Source organism: Amblyomma maculatum, chromosome 2 (assembly GCF_055883805.1).
Source record: "Amblyomma maculatum isolate TAMU_Amacu chromosome 2, ASM5588380v1, whole genome shotgun sequence".
Classification (NCBI taxonomy): domain Eukaryota; kingdom Metazoa; phylum Arthropoda; class Arachnida; order Ixodida; family Ixodidae; genus Amblyomma; species Amblyomma maculatum.
This window is the reverse complement of record NC_139345.1, coordinates 123,602,675-123,622,767: the sequence shown is the minus strand read 5'-3', so window position 1 is coordinate 123,622,767 and position 20,093 is coordinate 123,602,675. Positions and strand designations below refer to the sequence as shown.

General features: G+C 42.9%; 2 protein-coding genes across 9 annotated transcripts in view; one reads left to right on the top strand and one right to left on the bottom strand.

Moving 5' to 3' along the window:
- LOC146199760 (uncharacterized) overlaps window positions 1-19,297 on the bottom strand; it is a 37,697-nt gene extending 18,400 nt beyond the window's left edge. The window contains exons 1-5 of one of the 2 annotated variants that reach the window (XM_084595239.1): window positions 19,128-19,297; window positions 7,174-7,266; window positions 6,375-6,412; window positions 5,433-5,828; window positions 3,551-3,867 (exon numbers count right to left, since the gene is read on the bottom strand). In XM_084595239.1, the coding sequence (XP_084451365.1) occupies window positions 3,551-3,867; window positions 5,433-5,828; window positions 6,375-6,392 (731 nt within the window). In that variant the 5' untranslated portion in view covers window positions 6,393-6,412; window positions 7,174-7,266; window positions 19,128-19,297. The remainder of the gene's footprint in view (window positions 1-3,550; window positions 3,868-5,432; window positions 5,829-6,374; window positions 6,413-7,173; window positions 7,267-19,127) is intronic. The other variant, XM_084595238.1, reaches the window with a different exon arrangement.
- A 241-nt stretch (window positions 19,298-19,538) lies between these two features.
- The window catches only part of LOC146199758 (coiled-coil domain-containing protein 149), a 41,249-nt gene continuing 40,694 nt past the window's right edge, over window positions 19,539-20,093 (top strand). For all 7 annotated transcript variants that reach the window (XM_084595235.1, XM_084595234.1, XM_084595233.1 and 4 more), the window contains exon 1: window positions 19,539-19,737. In XM_084595235.1, the coding sequence (XP_084451361.1) occupies window positions 19,681-19,737 (57 nt within the window). In that variant the 5' untranslated portion in view covers window positions 19,539-19,680. The remainder of the gene's footprint in view (window positions 19,738-20,093) is intronic.

Genomic DNA, 20,093 nt, shown 5'->3' with positions numbered 1-20,093 from the left:
CAGCACAGAGTGTTAATAAAACAGAGAGAATGTGACAGTTAATGATGTTATGGACATCAGTTAGAATGGCACGACAGCCCTGTTATTAACAATTTCCATTCTCTTCCGAGCACATGAGCAAGCTAGTTCATCAAGTACAGTGGATCAGGCAATGTACACGCACCCTTGTTATGGGAAGAATCAAGACCTTATTAGTGCATTTCAAAATAAATATCATTTGCAATACTTCCCGAGGATATTTTAATTTCCTGGCTTGTATTCAGGAAATTTTAAATGTTCGACCACAGCAAACCAAGGGCCTTGGGTCACAAATGCCCTCACAAGAGCCCACATTATTTTACTGAGAGATGGTTCTCTTCAAGATGTCAACAATTTGCTTAGAAGCCACATTACTTTACACTTTCCCTTAACCTTTACACGCGCAAGTTCTTGCACAAACTAATTAAATTTAGGAGAAAAGTTAGGATGAAGCTCAGACAAACTTCAGAGTACTTGGGGTAGGATTTAAACATACGCGTTTGCAAACTTTTTCCAGACCTTAAGTTTCACTGCACTATAGGCTCCTTTTGTCAGTTGTCTGTAAGACAAGACGGGCATGCAGAACCTACAGCTTTAGGAGAAAATGCTAACAACCAAACAATGAATTTTATGCTATACTCTTTCATTATTTTCTGCAATCAATGGAAATGGACATAGCGATCTTGCAAGAAACTAATGCAGTAATCTACCCATTTACCATTTTTACATAAGAATTTGCACACTACACGGCTGATAAGGTACACAGCGTAAGGTTACATGGCACTAACGTGGCAAATACTGTTTTTTCAATAAAGTCACTGCTATTTACCAGCTGCCAAAGGCACCAGGAAAATCAACATTTGCCAAAGCAAGAGACACTTGTTTTCTTCTATGAAATGCTCATCAGTATACATGGCTGAGCACAAGCCAAGGCGTGGTAAATAATTTATCACTTCACTTCTTATCTAATGTTCTGGCTTCAGCTAACCAGCTCAACGGCAGCTTGTGATGTGAAAATTAAGTTTCGGTTACATAAAGCTTACAAAAACTTGCAGTATAGTCACTGCTCTTTCATTTTAATTCACTAGAACTCTTGTGTCAGCCTGCCCCAAATGCCAGAGTGACAAATAAGCAGCTAAAGATTGCTGCTTTAACATGTCTCATGCAGCCTAAGCTAGTCTTTGAAAACGTGGCCATTGCTTGGTTGCTTGAACTGTAGTAAACATTGAGAGAAAGAATTCATCACTTATTTGCTACCCATAAGCAAATTCCAAGTGGCAATTTACATTTGCCAATACCTTGCGCATCACTGCAAAAGAAGAAAACACAACCAAAATTTTGTGTTTGTAGTCCCCTAAAGGAGCAAACTGTTTTAAAATTGAAATTGTTCTATGAAAAGAAAAAGAACAATTCGAACATGAAATAACTGGAGCATCCCATGTTGATGAACTAGATAACACTTATCAGCCACAAGTACACAATCCTCGTAGCCAAGGAGAATACAAGTCTTTCCAACACACGGTTATTTGCGACTCCACTTTTAATGCTGCTCTTGGCAGTGTTACCTCAGCTGCTTAGTGCCTGGGTGCAGTTCATTTTTCATTTCTGACTTTTTTAATAAGCTTTTCATTCAACAATCTTACATTTTCAGCAACCCTTTACAAACAGGATCAGCATGTGATCCTGGTATCAAACATAAATTCCAAATTTTGGATAATAAAAGAGAGCTTATCATCAGGTTAAATTTGTGCTAGCTTCCACTTATATTCTTTTTTTTTTCACACTAAAAATTAAAAAAATCCCCACTAATTCAATCAACCATGTGGTCTAGTGCATGCGTTAGAAAAGTTTTACAGTGATTGATTATCAATATGACAGGAATGTAGAACATAGCTTGTTTCCATGACTAAACCTCCTCGTAAAGTGCTCTTGTTTCCGCTTTCGTCGCACTAAAGGTCAAAGCCGCTCTACTCTAAGCTCTAATCTGAAATTCAGAGCCTAGCAAAGTCATCTAAAAGTTTGTATGTCCACTTCGTGCAGATGTCCACCAAAGAGTGAGGCAGATACTGCACTTCTCCAGGCATGAGAGATACCGCAGTAGAGGTCTCTGGAAATTTCAACCACCAAGGGATCTTTAACATGCACTGATATCGCGCAGTACACAGACGCCTTGCAGACTCTGCGTAACTTGTAAATTGGTATACGGGAAAGGAAGAACCACAGCACCTTCCACACTTTTTGCTGGAGACCTGAGCAAGCATATGGGGCGGAAAGAGGTACTAAACTGGAGGGCTGTGGAATAATTTCCACCACCTAGGAACTTTTACGTGCACTGACATCGCTGTGCCAGTTTCTCATTGCTAAACCGCCAAGGAAAACCCTGCCAAAGGTAGCTTTTACATTGTAAAGGGACAGAACATTTGCCAAAATATGTCATGATTTTATGGTGGTAATGAAAAGACATTTCTTCATATAGTAGAGATCGAGCACTACAATATCAAAGAAAATAGGCTTTACAATTTTAATTTCCCATTGAAAATTGCATAAATACAACTGAGGCGCTATCTAGCAGAGAAACCCTATTACTTTCAATGTAGTACCCCACGTGACTACATGTCAGCAATTTTCGCAAGTGCACACTGTTTTCTTTTCTTCTAGTGCTTGTCATAATTCATTATATTTTGCACTCTCTCCACTGAGTCCTTAAATAAAAACCACCCCTTCTTTCGCACCGCAAAAGGCGTTTTCAAGTTTTGCCACTAGAAGGCGCCACAGTGTTTGGAATTCCGTGAATGAAGCGATGATAGTGCCCATTATAACTTTTGTCGATGAGGTGTGCGTTATTGTGTCATAACAGCCTTGAGTGTGAAAGTGAAAAGGGTGTTACTCTAAGCAAAAACATGTCTAATTACTCTCTGGCGGGTGAAATTTATATTTGTTTTCGGTATGCCTTTTTTGTCGACCACCAGTCGTCATCGCGGTCGCTGCTCATGGTTTCCAGCATCGGACTACATAAAAACGGACATATGAACTAACCGAGAAATTCGCAGTAAAAATTTTATACAGCGTTAATACCAAAATCGCTATGGAATCGAACATTTTAGACCTCAATCGTTCCATTGCGGCAAAAAAATTTAAAACCTAAATTCTCGCTTTCTGTCCCTTTTTACAGTCTAGGGGGAGCTATACCCCTGCTCATTTTTTCCTAGCCTAACACGCTTTCTGCTCTTCTACTCAGGTGCACACTTTCTCCTTTCCTCTTTTCCTTTCTTTTCTCCTACTGTTCTTTTTCTACCTAAAGCATGCTGCCCTTTCCCATTTCCCCACTGCTTTTGCACACCATCCGCTGTCTTTCTCCACTGGTACTGGTTCTCGCATGTGCTCTCTCTCTCCACTTTTCTTTCCTTCTCGCAACCTCACAATAATTCCATGTTTTATCGACATAGCTGCTCTAAAGCTTTGCACTAGAAATTGCATGTGGCATTCCTACTTGACCTACTGGCCATAGATGTTAACATTCACTTGCCCGTACCTGCACACTGCGGCCCGCTTTTCTTCTATGGCTTCCTTAAGTACCACAATGTCCAATTCTGCCCGTTTTATTGCCTCGGTAGAAGCATAGAGGGTTGTCTTCAGCATTTGGTAGTCGGACATAATGGCAGCTTTACGCTCACTGTATGCTGCCAGAGACTGCTCGCAGGCAACAAGTTCTTTTTCAATCTGCTCTGCTTCCTCAGAAACCTTGCCAAGCAAACCAGCAAGTTTGTTTGCCTCTTCAGTCTTGGTTAAGAGTGCAATTGCAGTTTTATTTGCTTCATCCTTGGCCTGCAGCTGCTTCTTTTCCTTTTCCTGGGAGGAGGGAGAAATAACAGACAATTGGATGAGTGTCACAAGCTGTGCATAAGTCCAACATCAGGTAAAAAAAGAAAAAAATGTATCAAGCACTGACTGACTTATATGCCTAGAATCAACCAAAACGACAATCTGTGGCAAAACATGAAAGCGTATCATTAAAGGGGTGGGACACTAACGTTTTCCTGTAGTGTTTTTGTTTTAAAACAATGTGTATAACATTAGTGAAAAGGATCACCACCTAGAATTCACTAGCGTTTAATAAATAATTTGTGGCAGAATGTTTTTATTTAGTACTTTCAATTTTGATTTCAGGTTGCCAAACAATGGTTGCAAAGTCACAAGTGAGTATGAAAACACACATGAGGATTACAAAAGCTGCAATTTAATCACTACTAACTCACACCAACTCTTAAACTAGCGTAAATTCCGAGCAAGTGCCCTTATCTAACTTCACTGCTAATTTCAGTGTCATTCCAGGAAAGTCCCCTCTCCCCATGCGACACTGTCCACTCCCATCCAGTTCAAGAACTAAATCCAACCCTGCTTCGCAGCTCCATTAGAGGCACGGTTAAATCATAAGTGATTAGAGGAGTGTGCCGTGCTGGTTTTGATTGGCGAGATGTGGTAGTCGTGTCTAATGCATACACTGTCTGAGCGTCTCGGATGACCACCGCGAGCGAGACATCCGATGCGCACACTAAAGAGCAGATGGCAGCTTTCTAAGAGAGAGTGTGTTTAAATGATCCGCTGAAAGAAAACGTTGGCGCCGCAGCGATAACGCTCTGTGGTGGCGCACAGACGTCTCGAAGCACACCTCTAAGTGCAATAAGAAATTTTAAAAATAAATCCATGTGCATTGCGTCCATTTTTTCTTTTTCTGTTGAAAAAATTTTGCCACCGCCATCTTAAATTTTCAGTGCCATTCCGGGACAGTGCCCATTCTCGCTTTGCCAGCAGCTTGTGTGGATATGACTGACTGAATAACTTTTATTAACTGAAATACGGAGGTTAGGGGTAGTGGGTTAGGAAAGAGCTGGTGAGAGAGCAATTTATTGGCAATTCTTTGTCCAGGAGTCCGTTGGCCTCAGCTGTGGCCTTTTGCGCCTCTCCTTACACGCCCGGATTGTTTCCCCATATGTTTCTGGTGGTGGCAGTGAAACATGCATGGAGGGAGGCGCTATCTTGGAATTGTAACGTAAACTGTTCCAGGAGCCACAATGGCAATGACTGGATGAAGGACTATGCTGCAGCTTTTGTGTGCCTCACTTGATCTCATATTCACTTGTGATACTGCAACCCTTCGGCTACTGAAACCACAACAGTATGAGAGAAGAAATTTGTGTTGGCAAGATGACCAGCCCAACATTCTAAAGCTGAAATACACTAAAAAAACTTTGGTGCCTCTACCCATTAAACTGCATTATAGTAGTGAAACTATAGGCTAACTGCGAACATGGACGGCTACAAACGAGAAATTTGAAGTTTTCAATATCAATCACGATTTCCAAAGGCACTTACAAAGAGATTAAAAGTAGCAAATCCCAAAAGGGGCAACCGACCTTATATTTGGTGTAGGTGGCAGTCATGCGCAGCCAACTGTTCACCAGAATCTTCAGAAGCTTTCGGGTGCGTTTTGGCTTTGGGTTCATTAGGTCTGACAGGCCAATATCAGCGATGCCCAAGGGGTGAAATAAGGCTTGCATCAGCTTCAGATAGTGAAGCACTGGCACTGTGTTCTCAAGGTATGATGTCTCAGGTGGCAACAGGAAAAGGGGCGCACCCATCGTTTCCGCGTTCAAGCCAAATGGGATCAAGGCCTCATGCAGTACACTGACTATTAAGCCAGACGTGGGGGCATCCAATTCCTGAGGTGTGGTTCGAATGTTGAAGCACCTTTCCAACATGTCCACCAGAGGGTCACGCTCATTACTGGCCGACTTGGCTGCTGATACTCGCTACGAATGAACATCAGCACAAGACATGATCAGTTCACTGTACCAGACTCAAACAGCATGCAATTGCGCATATAGGCAGTGCTGAACTCTCTACCCAATTTGTCCATGCTTTTGAAACCAATTAAGTAAACAAATATTCCAAGCAGTGCACTTAAAAGAATAAATACAGATTACTTCGGTCACCATTGTTATTCACTTAAAATTCAATAAAAGTTTGAACATGACTTCACCTAATAAAATCAAATGTTCACAAGTTTCCTACTACTCTGCATACCTGTCTATCATTTCGGTAAATTAATAAAATACAGTGGCACGCGGAAACTACAAAACAAATCTTTTTTCTTAAGCCGACAATTCACCAGTAACTGCACGAAAGAAGTACTACATATATACACCCTTGATTAAGCTCGATATTGCAGTGCATTAAGCTTGATTCCACGTTTTAAAAGCAGCAACCAGTGCTCTTCCACAAGCCATCAAAATTTGTATCGGAGAACATACACTTTTTTGAACAACAAAAAAACAGATGACTATGCAATTACGCACCGGTGCACGACCTGCCATCTTCTTTAAAAATGAGCCTCCTGCAAAAGTGGTGCAGAAAAATAAGGTTATTAAATATTCAACATACCTAAACTACACTGCCAGCTATCAGCAGCACAACAGTTTAAAGCTTTACACTAGCTTCAACCATTGAAAGCTCTTTGCTACCTTGAGCACTGCTGCTCTAAGCTTTGCATACTGCTTCTGTGTCAGAAGGCAAAATCTAGCCCAATAGAAACCTAAAGGACAGCCCATCCAGGAAGTCATGAAGATATGAATCCATGCCGGTGGCCCCAGAGTTCTCTCAGAGTAAACTTCCCATTTCATACTCTAAACACAACCACAGAGCAGTTCACATGGATGATTGGGTGCATCACCAGGAGAAGGAAGGGGATGAGAGCAGATACATTCAACCTCAATCAAGCCCTGGCTATCAGTAGGACTACAGACTCAAATAAACTTGGTGGCAGTGGACTTCAGCACCGGCCAGAGACCAATGCTCAAATTCTCCATTTCTGTCGTATAGGTTCGTGGCAAATGCTCGGTTTCCTCAGTATGAGACATAGATGCAACTGTCACTCCAACTGGACTACAGACTCAAATAAACTTGGTGGCAGTGGACTTAGTGGACTTCAACACCACCAGAGACCAATGCTCAAATTCTCCATTTCTGTCGTATAGGTTCGTGGCAAATGCTCGGTTTCCTCAGTATGAGACAATGATGCAACTGTGACGATGCTACAGAGTCCACAATTTCTCCTAAGCATGTTTTGTGACTGTAACAGTGTCATTAGGCTCTTACTGCAGGCATCCCGTGACACTGGATTCAATCCATGAGCTAGCTCAGAATCAGACTCTTGATGGCCATCCTAGCAATGAACTACTCAAAAAGATTCTGAAAGAACAAAGAAAAAAAAAATCACTATCAAAACTTTGAAAGAACTAGTTACAAACTTGAAGCACATTGAGAAAACGGTTGACAGCTTGAAGTTGAGAATTGAAACAATTGAAAACTAACTGGAACAACTAACAAAATGCAAAGAAAAACTTGATGAAAGTAAAAGGTTATGCAGAAGCGCGAACAAACACATTCAGGGCAGGTGCAATCTTTGTCAAGGACTATGAGCGTGCAGATGAACCTGCAGTTTTAAATGTACTTGAGTATAGTTTTACCGAATTCAGCGGATTGAAGGATGCGTGTCGAATGTGGTCCTGTTTCAAAAACATTGTACATACTACAAACTTGCAATAAGAGATTTGTGCTGCTTTGATGAAAAAAATGCATAAACAGGCAGTACCCATGGATAATGCGGGAGACAATTCAACTTAAAAAAAAAAAGTAAAATCACGGTGAGAGAAAGGATACCAGAATGGCACTGCGTCTCATCAGCAGTGTACAAAGCAAGGTTCGAGAAGCAAAAATTCGCTTCTGTGATATTACACTGTCTTCCTTAATGGCCCACAGTACCACAACCTTCTCTAGTTTTGATGGTACTCATTAGAAGAACAGGTAACAGTTTCCATTATTACAGATTTCAGTGAAACCATAAATGAACCTGATGATGTGGCAAATGAATTCAATAAGTTTTTCGGTGCGTTTTCACTAGAACAGCCTCCCGTACTTTGCTACCCGCTTACAAAATCAAAGAACTCATGACAGAAATAACCATAAGTGAAACTGGAACCCTTTCTCTTTTACGAAAGCTTGACAAAAAAATCTCCGGGTCCTGACTCTATCTCAAACACATTTTTTAATTTGATATGCTGAATGGATATCTAAATATTTGCATATAATTTACACAAGATCTTTACAATCACTTGCAACACCAGATGACTGGCGCTGTGACAAGCTAATTCCTATACACAAATCGGGTTCTAAAAACTGAAAAACTATTGCACAATATCATTAACAAACACAAGCTGCATATCGATGAAGCACATAATTTTTAAAGCCATTATCTTATATCTAGAAAATAATAACCTCATTTACGAAAAACGGCATGGCTTCAGAACAGGGCTTTCGATTGTAACACAGCTAGCTGAAATTACTCATGACACCACTAAAACGACCAATGAAGGCGACCAGATAAATACTATATTCTTGGACTTTTCTAAAGCGTTTGATGTTGTTCCCCACGATGACCTGTTAACATTGATGTTGACACTGTGTCATAGATTTCCTGCTATATACGGAATAGGAAACAATGTGAAAACAGGTTGGACACGTCTCGCAGAACCTGGAAGTGTATTTGGGTGTACCCCAGGGCTCTGCAGTACCTGCAGCCCTTATTTCTCATTTACATAAACAATATTCATTTCCGTGCAAGTTCAACAGCTCAGCTTTGCCTTTTTGCAGACAGTTGTGTCGTATACATTGCCATGAAAAAATGAGATCAAATTCTCCTTAACAATTTCCTAGAATCAACCCACGTTTGATGTATGTCTTGGGGAATGAAGCTAGACGCAGGAAAAATAAGTCATCCCCTTCACTAGTGAGAAGCAGCCTCTAAATTTTACTTTCAAGTTTACATGCTTGGTGGCACACAGGTTAAAAAAATATGATCAGATGAAGTATCTGGGACTCATCTTAACATCTAACTTTCATGGGGAACCCTACATCAAATCCATTTGTTCTATGCTGAAGGTAAATTAAAAGCTGTGCAACACACTGGCCTATATTAATTTCAATGCTTACAAAACTCTTATCAGACCTATCCTAGAATATGCAAATATAGTCTGAAGCCCCCATCAAAAAAACCTTAATCAACAAATTAGAGTGCATCCAAAAACTAGCAGTAAGGTTTGTTTACTTAATGTATTTGCACCAAACTAGTGATACCAGTCTAATTTAATAACTCAAGCTAATTTACAAACCCTGTCACAGCGAAGGATAATTTCAATGCCTAGACTTGACTTTTGACATCACAGCCATCACTCAGCTGTTGAAACTGAAATAGGTGAGAAAAGAAATTTGGTTATAAATTATTCAGCAGTAGCAGGCGAAAATTGCATGGTGATCAGTCTACAGTAATGTCTTAACATCATTACAAAGGATAATACACGAACCCAAAAATTAGATGTCTATACTCCTTTACAACTTCTTGGCATTCTGAATCTGGAAAAAGCAGTCAGTTGGAATCTCTACCAGTGAATTCAGTCAACATTCCTAGAATTAGCTGTGCACCAAAATTTTTCGGGGTCATTGGTAAGCATATGAGGTAAGGCGTTGTTAGGGAAGTTACTCTTGCCATTTTTCAGTGCCCAGCAGGTATCTGTAGGGATTGCAGAGCAAGTGTTTTTTTCTTGTTATACAGTTTCTAGGTGAGGGTTGTACCAAGGTACATTGGAGTAACAGAAATTATTCGCAAGGGAATGTGCTTGGCAATGACTTTACGCACTTTGGTAGTGACCATGCTCCAGCACGGCCGGTCTCGAGGGAGAGCGCGCGCACTTTCTTACGGCCTTCTCAATCGCCGCGGGAACAATGGGAGCATTTCTCCTTGAGTTACACTCTCCGCTGCCACAAGGGGCGCGGCCTGCTCACTGTTCGCTCCGCGTCTGCTTCAGCGGTGGCGGGTGGCTTCTGCCTGGTTTCCCGCTGTCGCTCGCGAGTTTCGTGGTGGGTGCAGCCCCGAAATTAAAGAACACAGAAGGTAGATGCAGCAGCGGCATGTCGTCAACGCACCACACACATGAACGGATATAAAAAACACTGTCGTTTAGCAAACGTTCGACAAACATGGCATACATTGCGGCATGGTAGCTACTTTTGTCCATTTTAATCCGAATTTTTCCCAAGCCTGTACAGGAATAGGAACAAAAAAAAAAAAAAAGACTGAATGAGCAGTGATCACATCGAAGCTTCTTCAAGGCTAACATTGACAGCAACCCACCTGCAACAGCAAAACTGTCTTTCAGCGCTAGATGCGAAACCATTCATGTAGCATCGAAGATGAAAATATTTTCATAAAGATGTAATGTAAATTGCAAAATGCTTGCATGATATAAAGTATTAGTATAACAGTCAAAATAAACGTTGTAGGGTTGAGTTTTAAATGTTATTACAGTTCATATATTCGTCAATGTGTGGTATTATAAACATTATTTTAATTTTGCAAATAAACGTTGTTTTAATGAAATTTTTACACAATATTAGGCTTATTATGAAAACAATAAAAAATGGCTTGATATTCATGACACCACTTGAGCTCGAAGTGGTAAAAAGAGGCCAATAAATGATGAAGGTGATACTCGATGCAGTGACTTACAAATGAGTTCACCTGCTATATCGAAAGTATGCAAGAAACTTCTAAAGCGTTAAAGAAGGGCACTCTCACTGAAGACACATTTCAAGCCTTATATAGCGACCCATTGAGGCTCTCTTCGGGAAAGTAAGGTTAATGTGCGGAAGAGAATGGCATATGCTAGATGCGAGGGCCGTAACAGCTAGCGGCACATGACTATATTGTCAAGACAGACATTTCATCTGAGAGCAAAATTAAGGCACTGAAGGAAGTGATGGCATCTCCTACTATCCCATTTCCCACTGTCACATATTCCAGTTTACCTTACGTCGCTGGATATATCGTTTAGTTAATCAACTTCGGGTGTGACGCTTGCGCTATTCTTGAAACTATAGCGAAAGAAGCAGCCCCATGTAGTACGCTGTTCTACGAGGACAATATTCTAGTGGATTGCATTACCCAAAACCAGAGCTTGTTGCCCTATTAGACAAGCTTTTTGTTTTTCCGAAAAAGCTGCCATGCACCTACTACACACAAATGTTCTCGAAGTACTTAAGATCCTGATTCAGTCAGCATTTCAAAATTCAACACTGAGTTGCCCGAAAGGAATTGACAACAGCTATGATATTTGGTCCGCTTCTTTGATATTTGAAACATTTCTCAGAACTTTTCTTCTCAATTAATTATACCAGGAGAGTGACAGAGAAGACCGAGAGGCCAACTCCTTATATGCACAAGCGGTGCAGGAAGATTTTGAGACTGAATTTTCTAGACGCAGGTCGCATTTTGATGAATTGATGAATATATAGTGCAATGTGTAACTTTGAAGGACAATTTTTTTATTGTTTGCCGCTCTTTTCGATTCTGCTTAACTTTTTATGCCCATTTCCTTGATTAAAAGTAGTCGCGAGACTACCTATACATCTTCGGTCTTTCAACCGACTGATATGTTTTGAACGAAGCTAGAACAGCCCACTCCACTAGACAAGTGAAATTTTGTTCTTTACTCTGAATCTGAGACGCGCCATGTAATTTTGCCGGTGCCTTTTCTGATCTAAACGAAAAAAGTATTGGTTGACAGAATCTCCACCCAACAGTTCACCATGCACTCACGTCAGGGCGCGACACCTGCCTAAAACATTCAAAGGCACATTGCATAGCCTGGTAAATTTATTTTTGTACAAAACTTAGGGGTAAAAAATGTTGAAGTGTACCCGAAGCTTCATTCGACCGTGCACGGCCGCACTAACGAAGGAGCGCACGCGAGCGGATTGTTGACTGTATTTTATTCCTCATACACGATAATTGTTCGATGTTGATTACGGACTTTGTATAAACCATAAGGAGCGAAATGTCAGGACCTGCCGGTTGCAACTAACGCGGGCGAGGCTAAAAGCGAGAGCGCGTTTCCCTTGCACGTGAACGGCTGTAGCGGAGGAGCAGCAGTGGGGCGGTGGCGACCCCACCGAGGCGCGGCGGGCGGTGGAAACAGACCCCATTGGAGAGGCCGTGAGAGAAGAGAAGCGCTCTCTCCTTCAAGACTGGCCGTGGCTCCAGTTAGTATTTACAGACTAACTTTTGAAACCACGCAAGAAAATTTCGAGGAATAGGTAAGGCTAATCATTAATAGCCTTGAAGTCTCCTCTGCTGCAATCTCTGATAACTTTCATTATCTTATTAGTTTCCTGGAATGAGGTACATAACTGAAAATGGAGAGATAAATAGCCATTTATCCCGGATAGATATGTTACATGTTAGACTAGTTCGGGGATGGTCCATTTTATCATGAATGCCGCCATTATGCGTAGGCGGTGCCATATAGCAGCTAAGTTGAGAACTACTGCCAAGGTGGTGCATGCAGTTGCATGCACGGAACAGGAGAGAAGTAGTGCGCATTGGCATTTCGGAGCTTTTGCATTCAAATTTTTGCATTCTGAAAGAACCTGACCGAAAAGAAAAAGCTTTTCAGCAGCAGTGAAGCCATTTGGTCAGAAATGACCAGAAATTATGAGCCTGATTGAGTCAGCCAAGAACTACAAGCCTTATTACAATTTGTGTGTAACTTGCATGTGGTATGGAGAGGCAGTGGTGTACCAAAAGGCCGCGAGAACGGTCAAGCAAGCAACGCAGCGCAGGTTTCTACCTACTTTTCATGCTCGAATGTTACTAGAGATGGGCTACCGTAACAATTTGAGCAGTGAAAGCAAGCAAACGTAGCCTTTTCGAGAAATTTTCGGAGAAATGCTAATTTCACTGCATTTGCTGGGCCCACCGATCATGTGTGTGTGTGTGTGTGTGTGTGTGTGTGTGTGTGTGTGTGTGTGTGTGTGTGTGTGTGTGTACACACACACACTCTGTTGACTGTTGAGTGACTGCTGCGTGGGAGCTCTCACAACTCTACTGGAGTTCTATTCTATAAGGATCCATTATCCATTTCGGATCCATTCAGTCGACCCTAGGTCACTGCTGTTGGGTAACAAAGCCATGGTGTTCAAGCATCCATAGCATTGGCCATTTGGCGATCAGATTTCAGCATTGGCTGCATGACTCAGCCACCGGTTTGTCGATGCATGAGGCAAGTGGCTGTAGTCGACAACGGGACCTGCTATCCTGAAATATCTGTGACTGGCCGCTAGCTGCGTTCATCTGATGCTGCCGTCATGCTAATGAACAGCCCGATGAAACACAAAACTGAAATTTGATCATTATAGACTAGTGACCTTATGCAATAACATCCCACAATGACCTCAGCGAAAGTTTCTATTAAGTACCATTATTTTATAGTCCATTTGTTGTCACCAAACTTGCTTACTTTAAGAATTTACTGAGTTTTTTTGTTGTTGTTTTTTTCAGCTTTACAGCTGTGCAGCGCCCTTGTCTGCGCTCGTTAAATACTTTCCTTAGTTGCTTGCTGGGCGTGCCTCTTCGTGTAGGCCTCGTAATCCATCTCCAGCCTGTTGAGCACTTTGGTTAGTTTGGCTTCTAGTGGTGCGAAAACGATGTACAGAGGTTACGTGCTGTGTTTTAGTCAATCCAAGCTGCTATTTCAGTTTACCAACTAATCTGCTGCTGCCACGGCCCAATATTAGCCTTTTCTTTCCGTTTTTCTTTTTAGCTGTCTGCTATTCTCTTCGATAGCAAGTCCCTTTGGCCAGAGAGCACGAAAAACAAGCATTTTAACTCGTAGATACACTCCGCGTTCAGTTACTTGCCTGCTATGTGGCTGCATCTTGAAATCAGTGTTCATAGGCGCTTTTGGTGGTGAGTGCACCCACCTCGCAAAAAAAAAAAATTATTTTTTTCTACTATGCACATGACAATCAAATTTAGGGAGAAGTTTCTTGAACACATGCACAATCCAAAACAACCAAAATTTTAAAACGCAATTTTTTGGGGCAAAAATTGTGATTTTAGCTCTGAATCCTCCTTAAAAAGAATGTGCTAGCCGCGGCACTTGTTAGCACCTGATTTGCGGCCGGCACAAATGTCACAAGAAAAGGAGGAGATAGAGGAAGGAAAGATGGGGGCAAAAGGAAGAAAGGACAGGAGTAGGGGATGCGAAAAAGCACACAAATTTAAAAAATGTAAATATAGCGCATCGCCCACTATTGTTGTATGACTGAGCAGCTAGGACGATGTTCGGCTATTCAAGATGCTTTGTGTGCAAGAGACTGCATAATGCGTACACTTTCTGTGTAGTGGACTCTGGCGACCCCACAGCTGCTGCTGCACCCCCACATGCCAAGGAGGAGCAGTGGTGCTGTGCACTCAGAGTTTGAGGCTACTTTCCTCCTCACTACAAAAACGGTCTATAGTACAAAATGTAAAAAAAAAAAAAAAAAAAAAAAAAAGAAAAGAAAAAAAAAAGAAAGAAAAACAGTTGCTATCTATAGGCAATCGTTCCCGGCAAATGTTATTACTCCAAAGAACAGCAAACGGAATCACTTTTTTGATATTTGACTACACTAAACCCAGATGAATCAAAATTCTTGATCTTATAACATGGTCTGACTGTTACCTTTTTATATAGATCACCAGAAGAGCCTTAACAGCTGACTGCCTTCTGTGAAAGAGGAATTGTGGGTGGTGGCTACTGCTGACTTGGGTTGCATTCGACTACAGGATTAAAAGGCTTTAGCAGCTTAATTTGCTTAGTTATCATTTGCATCATCACTACAGTCATGATCAAGAACAATAACATTGCACAAATAACTAGCACTACTTGGCTTCAGGAGGAGGGAACAATGAAGGCAGTATATAAGCTTGAAGACAAATTTTATGTCAGTAAACATATGCTGTTTTGTGTTCCCTTTTCATGCATCCCTTCAAATTGTGTCATGCAAGCTTGCCTGTGAACAACTTGCATTTGACCACTCCAGCTGGGATCAAGAGCTAATCTTCTAGCGAGTCTGGTATGCTGCAGTTTCAGCAGTAGATGCGGCGCCATCTCAGAGCTACCGTGTAAAAGATTGTTTGGAACAAGCGTCGCCGGTACCATCAAAGCTGTGCTCCGAACACATCTTGACGAAAAATATGCTGTGAAACACGCAACTACATTTACTCTCGCACTTCTGATTATCACAGTACCAACAAGAATGTTGTTAAAAAGCTGCCCAAGATCAACGTTTTTTTATTTTTATGAAACATATACAAGACCAGAATGAAACAGCATTGAGCCGGAGCAATACAGCGCACAAGGCGAATGTTACACGTATAAGGTTTGATTATGCTTTTCTAAGCATGTGCTTAAATCTATGTTCACACAGCAAGAAAGCAGCGTTAAGAACGGGGCAGAGAGGTCAGCACACACGCAGACTAGCCCAAAATGGCACTCTGCACCTGTTCGCCTATATTCACATCTCGTATCCGCTTCATTCCAGACAGGACCCACATTGGCAACATCGAGAACTGGATTTCACGCACTGTGAAGAAACTAAACACAAATGAATGAACCTCAATTCCAACCTGCATGACCAGGCATTACCTGAAAATATTAGAGGGTACTGGCCCACTGAAAACTTATTCGGCCATATTATACACGTCCTTGAGCATATGGAATTTGCATCTGCACACTAACCTGTTGTTTTCTGTTTTCAAAATGTGTCAACATTTTCACTGGTCCAAAAGCCGCATAGCAGCACACTCTGAAGAGCTTGCCCAGCCATGCCATTTTTTTATTGTTTTTCCGAGACTGCACTGAAGCGCACCCCTTTGTTTGGACTGAGCCAACGGCAAAGAAAAAGAACGGTGGTGGACGCGGGACCGGCTGGTGGATTCCTACGGAGCTCAGAGCAATGTTGCCGCATGCGCTCATGTATGGCACTTCAAGGAGATCTGATATAATCATTACCAGGAATGCATGGTCTCCCTGCCATGGGAGAGTTTTTTTCAAACAGCTTTCCCGGTGACAGCTGCCCTCTATGCTCGCAATGGGGAGTGGTCTAGCTTGTCGGCATACTGCCACTGGGAGCAAAGCGCAGCGCACACTTGCTTTTGCTTAGTACATTATCACCTTCTATTCAGTGTGGCATACTGTTCGTGTGAAGATTCAGTCTTGAAACCAAGTGCCGCCATCGAAAGCGCCTGTGCGTGTAGGCTGGGCGCACCCCACCAAACAAAAAGACCTCCCAGATGAATGAGTAGTGGCTATAGGTGCTGTGCTTTGTTTTTCATGTATTTTGAAACCCACACACAGTGTATGCATGCGTATGGTGCAATGTAGAACAGCAGCAGAAAGAACCTCCGCTCTAAGGCAGTGACGCTACCCGAAAGCCGACGCCTCACTGGTCCTCTCATTGCCTCACACAAGAAGACAACAGCCTTTTATCGTGTGAGCCGCACGTTAGGTGGTACCCCTTGTTCAGGAGCAATGACACACCAGGCCCATAGGCTCCAACTAAATGTCCAATCTAATTATTCCATTTGGTTCAAAACACACTTCTATTCAAACTGGCATCCAAATACAGTCGTGCCTCGTTAATATGGACACTTTGGTTCCCGACCAAAACTGTCCATAAAGCGAGTCATCCATAATAACGAGTCATGAATACAATAAAAACGAAAAGGATTTTATTTAGAAAAGAGAATTGTAATTAACGACTGCTTTTGTACATAACGGTGTGCACTGGACTCAAAATTTCACAGAACACCAGCACATTTGAGTGCATTATCCTTGTCATTGTTGTCTTCGAAAAATTGTAGTGCAGCCTGAAGCGACTCGCTTACCATGACACCCGTGAAGCTGCAGCTTTGTGTTGGTCGAACTTTCGAGCACGAATTCCCCACTGGGCGATGATTCAGCGTCTGATTCTCTACTCACCGCCACTTCCAAAATGTGCTCTTCACTGAGCTAAGTAGCCGCTAAGTAGCTGCTTGAGATTCTCCTGAGGCGAGGAAACAGCTGAGCTGTCGATACTAGTCCCTCGCAGCTTGGATTGACTGAGATGGCTTTTGCCGCTTGTATTCACAGATTTCTTCGCGCCTACGTTCAGCTCTGTTCTTTTGCGTTTAACTCCCGCCATGCCAAAAGCCAGACTCAAGTTCAGGGCTACAGGCTCCTGATGCTGTGCACTTTTTTGCCTAGTTAACCTTTCTGCCTTTCCGTTCTTCTGATTCTTTCTTTTTTTGCCTTGTACTGTTTCTGTAAAAAAGCGAAGGAGTCAAGCTGGCAAGCTGCTATGCAGAGGGCAAATCGAACATCCCATCTTCTTGGCGCCGTTTTTATGTGTTCCCATAAAACAAACACTGCAAGCTGAAGTACAGTTTAGAGCGATGGCTAGCCGACTACGAAGAGCTCAGACCTTGTCAAGGCCGCATCGTTGACTCAAAGCGGAGCCGACATACGGACCGCCTAGTGGGCAAAGTTTGGCAGTTCGACAGCGCAACAAGGATGAAAACCAGGAGCATGAGAGGGAAGCGCGTCCAGGACGGGACGCCCGGTCCCGGTTGCGTGTTCGTACGTCGCCTCTTTTGTCGCTGTACTTTGTGAGCGTGTCTTAACTCTCACCGAAAAGCGTTAACGGCTTCATGGAACACACATTGCGCTTTGGGAAAGAAAACTTCAGTTCCCACCGCCACTGTAGGCACTTGTCTTTCTTCCTGTCATTTCTTTTTTACGCTTTTACCGGCCACTCTGTTCACGTTCAGCAGAATTTATTGCAACCACATGTTGCTGTTTTCCCGACTGCGGCGGCACTTCCGCTGCACCCAGAAGCCTCCTGGTTCCCCCTTTCGGGGTCTTTCTTACGCTGGCCCTCGGTTTGCTGTGTACGCTCCTCTCCGCTCTTGCGCTCCCCCCTTCCTTAAAACGGAGACACGCCGGCTTTGGTTCTTTCCAACCCCACAGGACTCGTTCAGGCATCCCGCCATATCGGCTGTCGCGTAGGTTCGCGGGCGGCGCGCCCTTCTTTAACTTGCATTCGGACTACTGTGCTTTTTTTCAAGCATTGTCCATATTAACGAGACAAAAATACATGGGCCCAAGTGGGGCGCGTGCATTCTTCCCCTGTCCATTGTCCGGACAGCGAATTTCCATATTAACGAGGCATAAATACATTGAAAAGGTTTCGTCCCCAGAAAAACTGTCCATAATACGGGTCGTCCATATTAACGGGGGTCATATTAACGGGGCACGACTGTAGTTCCAAAGACATAGATGGGGATTTTTCTGGCAAAATTTAGACTCAATGGTCTAATTTCATCTAGGTACCAATTTTCTACACTTGACTTTTAGCACAGATTCATGACAGCTTTCTTTTACTTAAAAATTTAGGCGCACAGCCAGACAAGGAGAGGAGACATATCAGTGTCAAAAAGGCAAGTCATGCCTTGACATCAAACATGAGCAGCCAGCAAAAAAATATGACAACACAAGTACTGTAATTAGAGCAAAAGGAGGGCTTGGCACCTATCTATCAATAATCTCGGCCTTTATTTCATGCTTTAGTCAGCACCTGCTTTCTTTTTTGACAAAGGTGCATGCTTAATGTGTCCAAGCTAGTTGTTTTTTTGTTTTTTTTTCTGCTTTATGACGGTATTGCTGGTATTGCCAAACTTGCGTTTTTTTTTTTTTTTCGTTTTTTTTTTTTGCTGGCTGCGCAATGGCATGCGTGGTCAAGCCCCGACATGCCTTTGTACCGCTTTGTGGTTCACAATAAATATTTGCAAGTTAGCGCAAGTGTATCCCCCGTTTTGTCGGTCCTCGTCAGACTGCGCTCATATTTTTGTCATGTCTTACCAATAAGCCAAACTGCCACGTTAGCTTTCCTTTCTTCGAGTTTCCTTCTATCCTGACGAAAACCCACTTCTTCAACTAACACATCCAAAAAAAATTTCGTGAGCCTTTCGTTAGCAATGAACATGAGATCAGGCCCCTTATTATAAAACTATTATTTGACTAGTGCTGCCTGAAACGAATACGATCGCATCGTACAAAAGTTATCAATCCACCAGCCTTCAAAAAGTTTCTTCTCACTGCACGATAACTGAAGAGGTTGCGACAGACAGCTCTTACCACGATGACGGCCTAGCTTGCTTCGGGTCCGTTACGCTGCCCACGCTATCAGACGGGTTCCGACGTTCCGTTGGCACCGTTATTATTGTTCTGCCAACTTTTTTCTGCGTCTACCTTGAGCGTTGGCCGTTGACTCAATGGAGCAGCACGCTTGTTCGTCGCGCCTTTTAATATAATGATGATGATGATAATACAAGGATACAAGATAGATCACCATGGATACCATGAATTACCTTGATCATAAGCGCCATTATCTCTGCACTAATTTCATATTACAAACAAAACATGATCCCCACACTTTACAACAAATACGAAGAAAAATTCAAAGTACGCTTTGTGAGATTCGAATTTGTGTAAAGATATTTAGTTTCAGTTTCGATATTTTGTTGCCAGGTGGTTGTGTGATGGTTGCGCAACCGTTGCGGCCGCGGCGTTGCGGCGGCACGGACGGCGGTGCATGGCTGGCGCTGCTGTGGAGTGAAACCGCCGAAACCGCTATCCTTGGTTGTGCTGATATGCTCCTCTCGCTTTTAGATTAGTAAAGCAGTCAATAATGTCGTCGTCCAAGTACGCAAAACTCGAGCAAGACTACCAGAAACTGGTCAGCGAGGTGAGTCGCGCCTTTATCCGGGCCTGAACGGAATCGCCGATTCCGGCTCGCGCATATCCGTTGCTTCAACAGCTGTACGCAGTCACGGCTGGCACGGCTGCCCAAGCAAAAAAAAGTGTGTGGCAAAAGATAGGGCCGACCTTTCTCGCCGACCAAAAAGTGGCCGGCCGACCTTCGGCACCCGAATGAGGGCCGGCGTCGGGGATTGACACTGACCTAACGTTGGCCGATTTTAGGCAATCGACTACGGCCCAACCTTTTGGCCCGACGTGACCGACCACCTGCCGCACGTGGGCCTGCCGTCTGCCAGCGTTACTGAATGGTCGGCCGCTCGTCTGCCCTAGCATTTTGCTGAC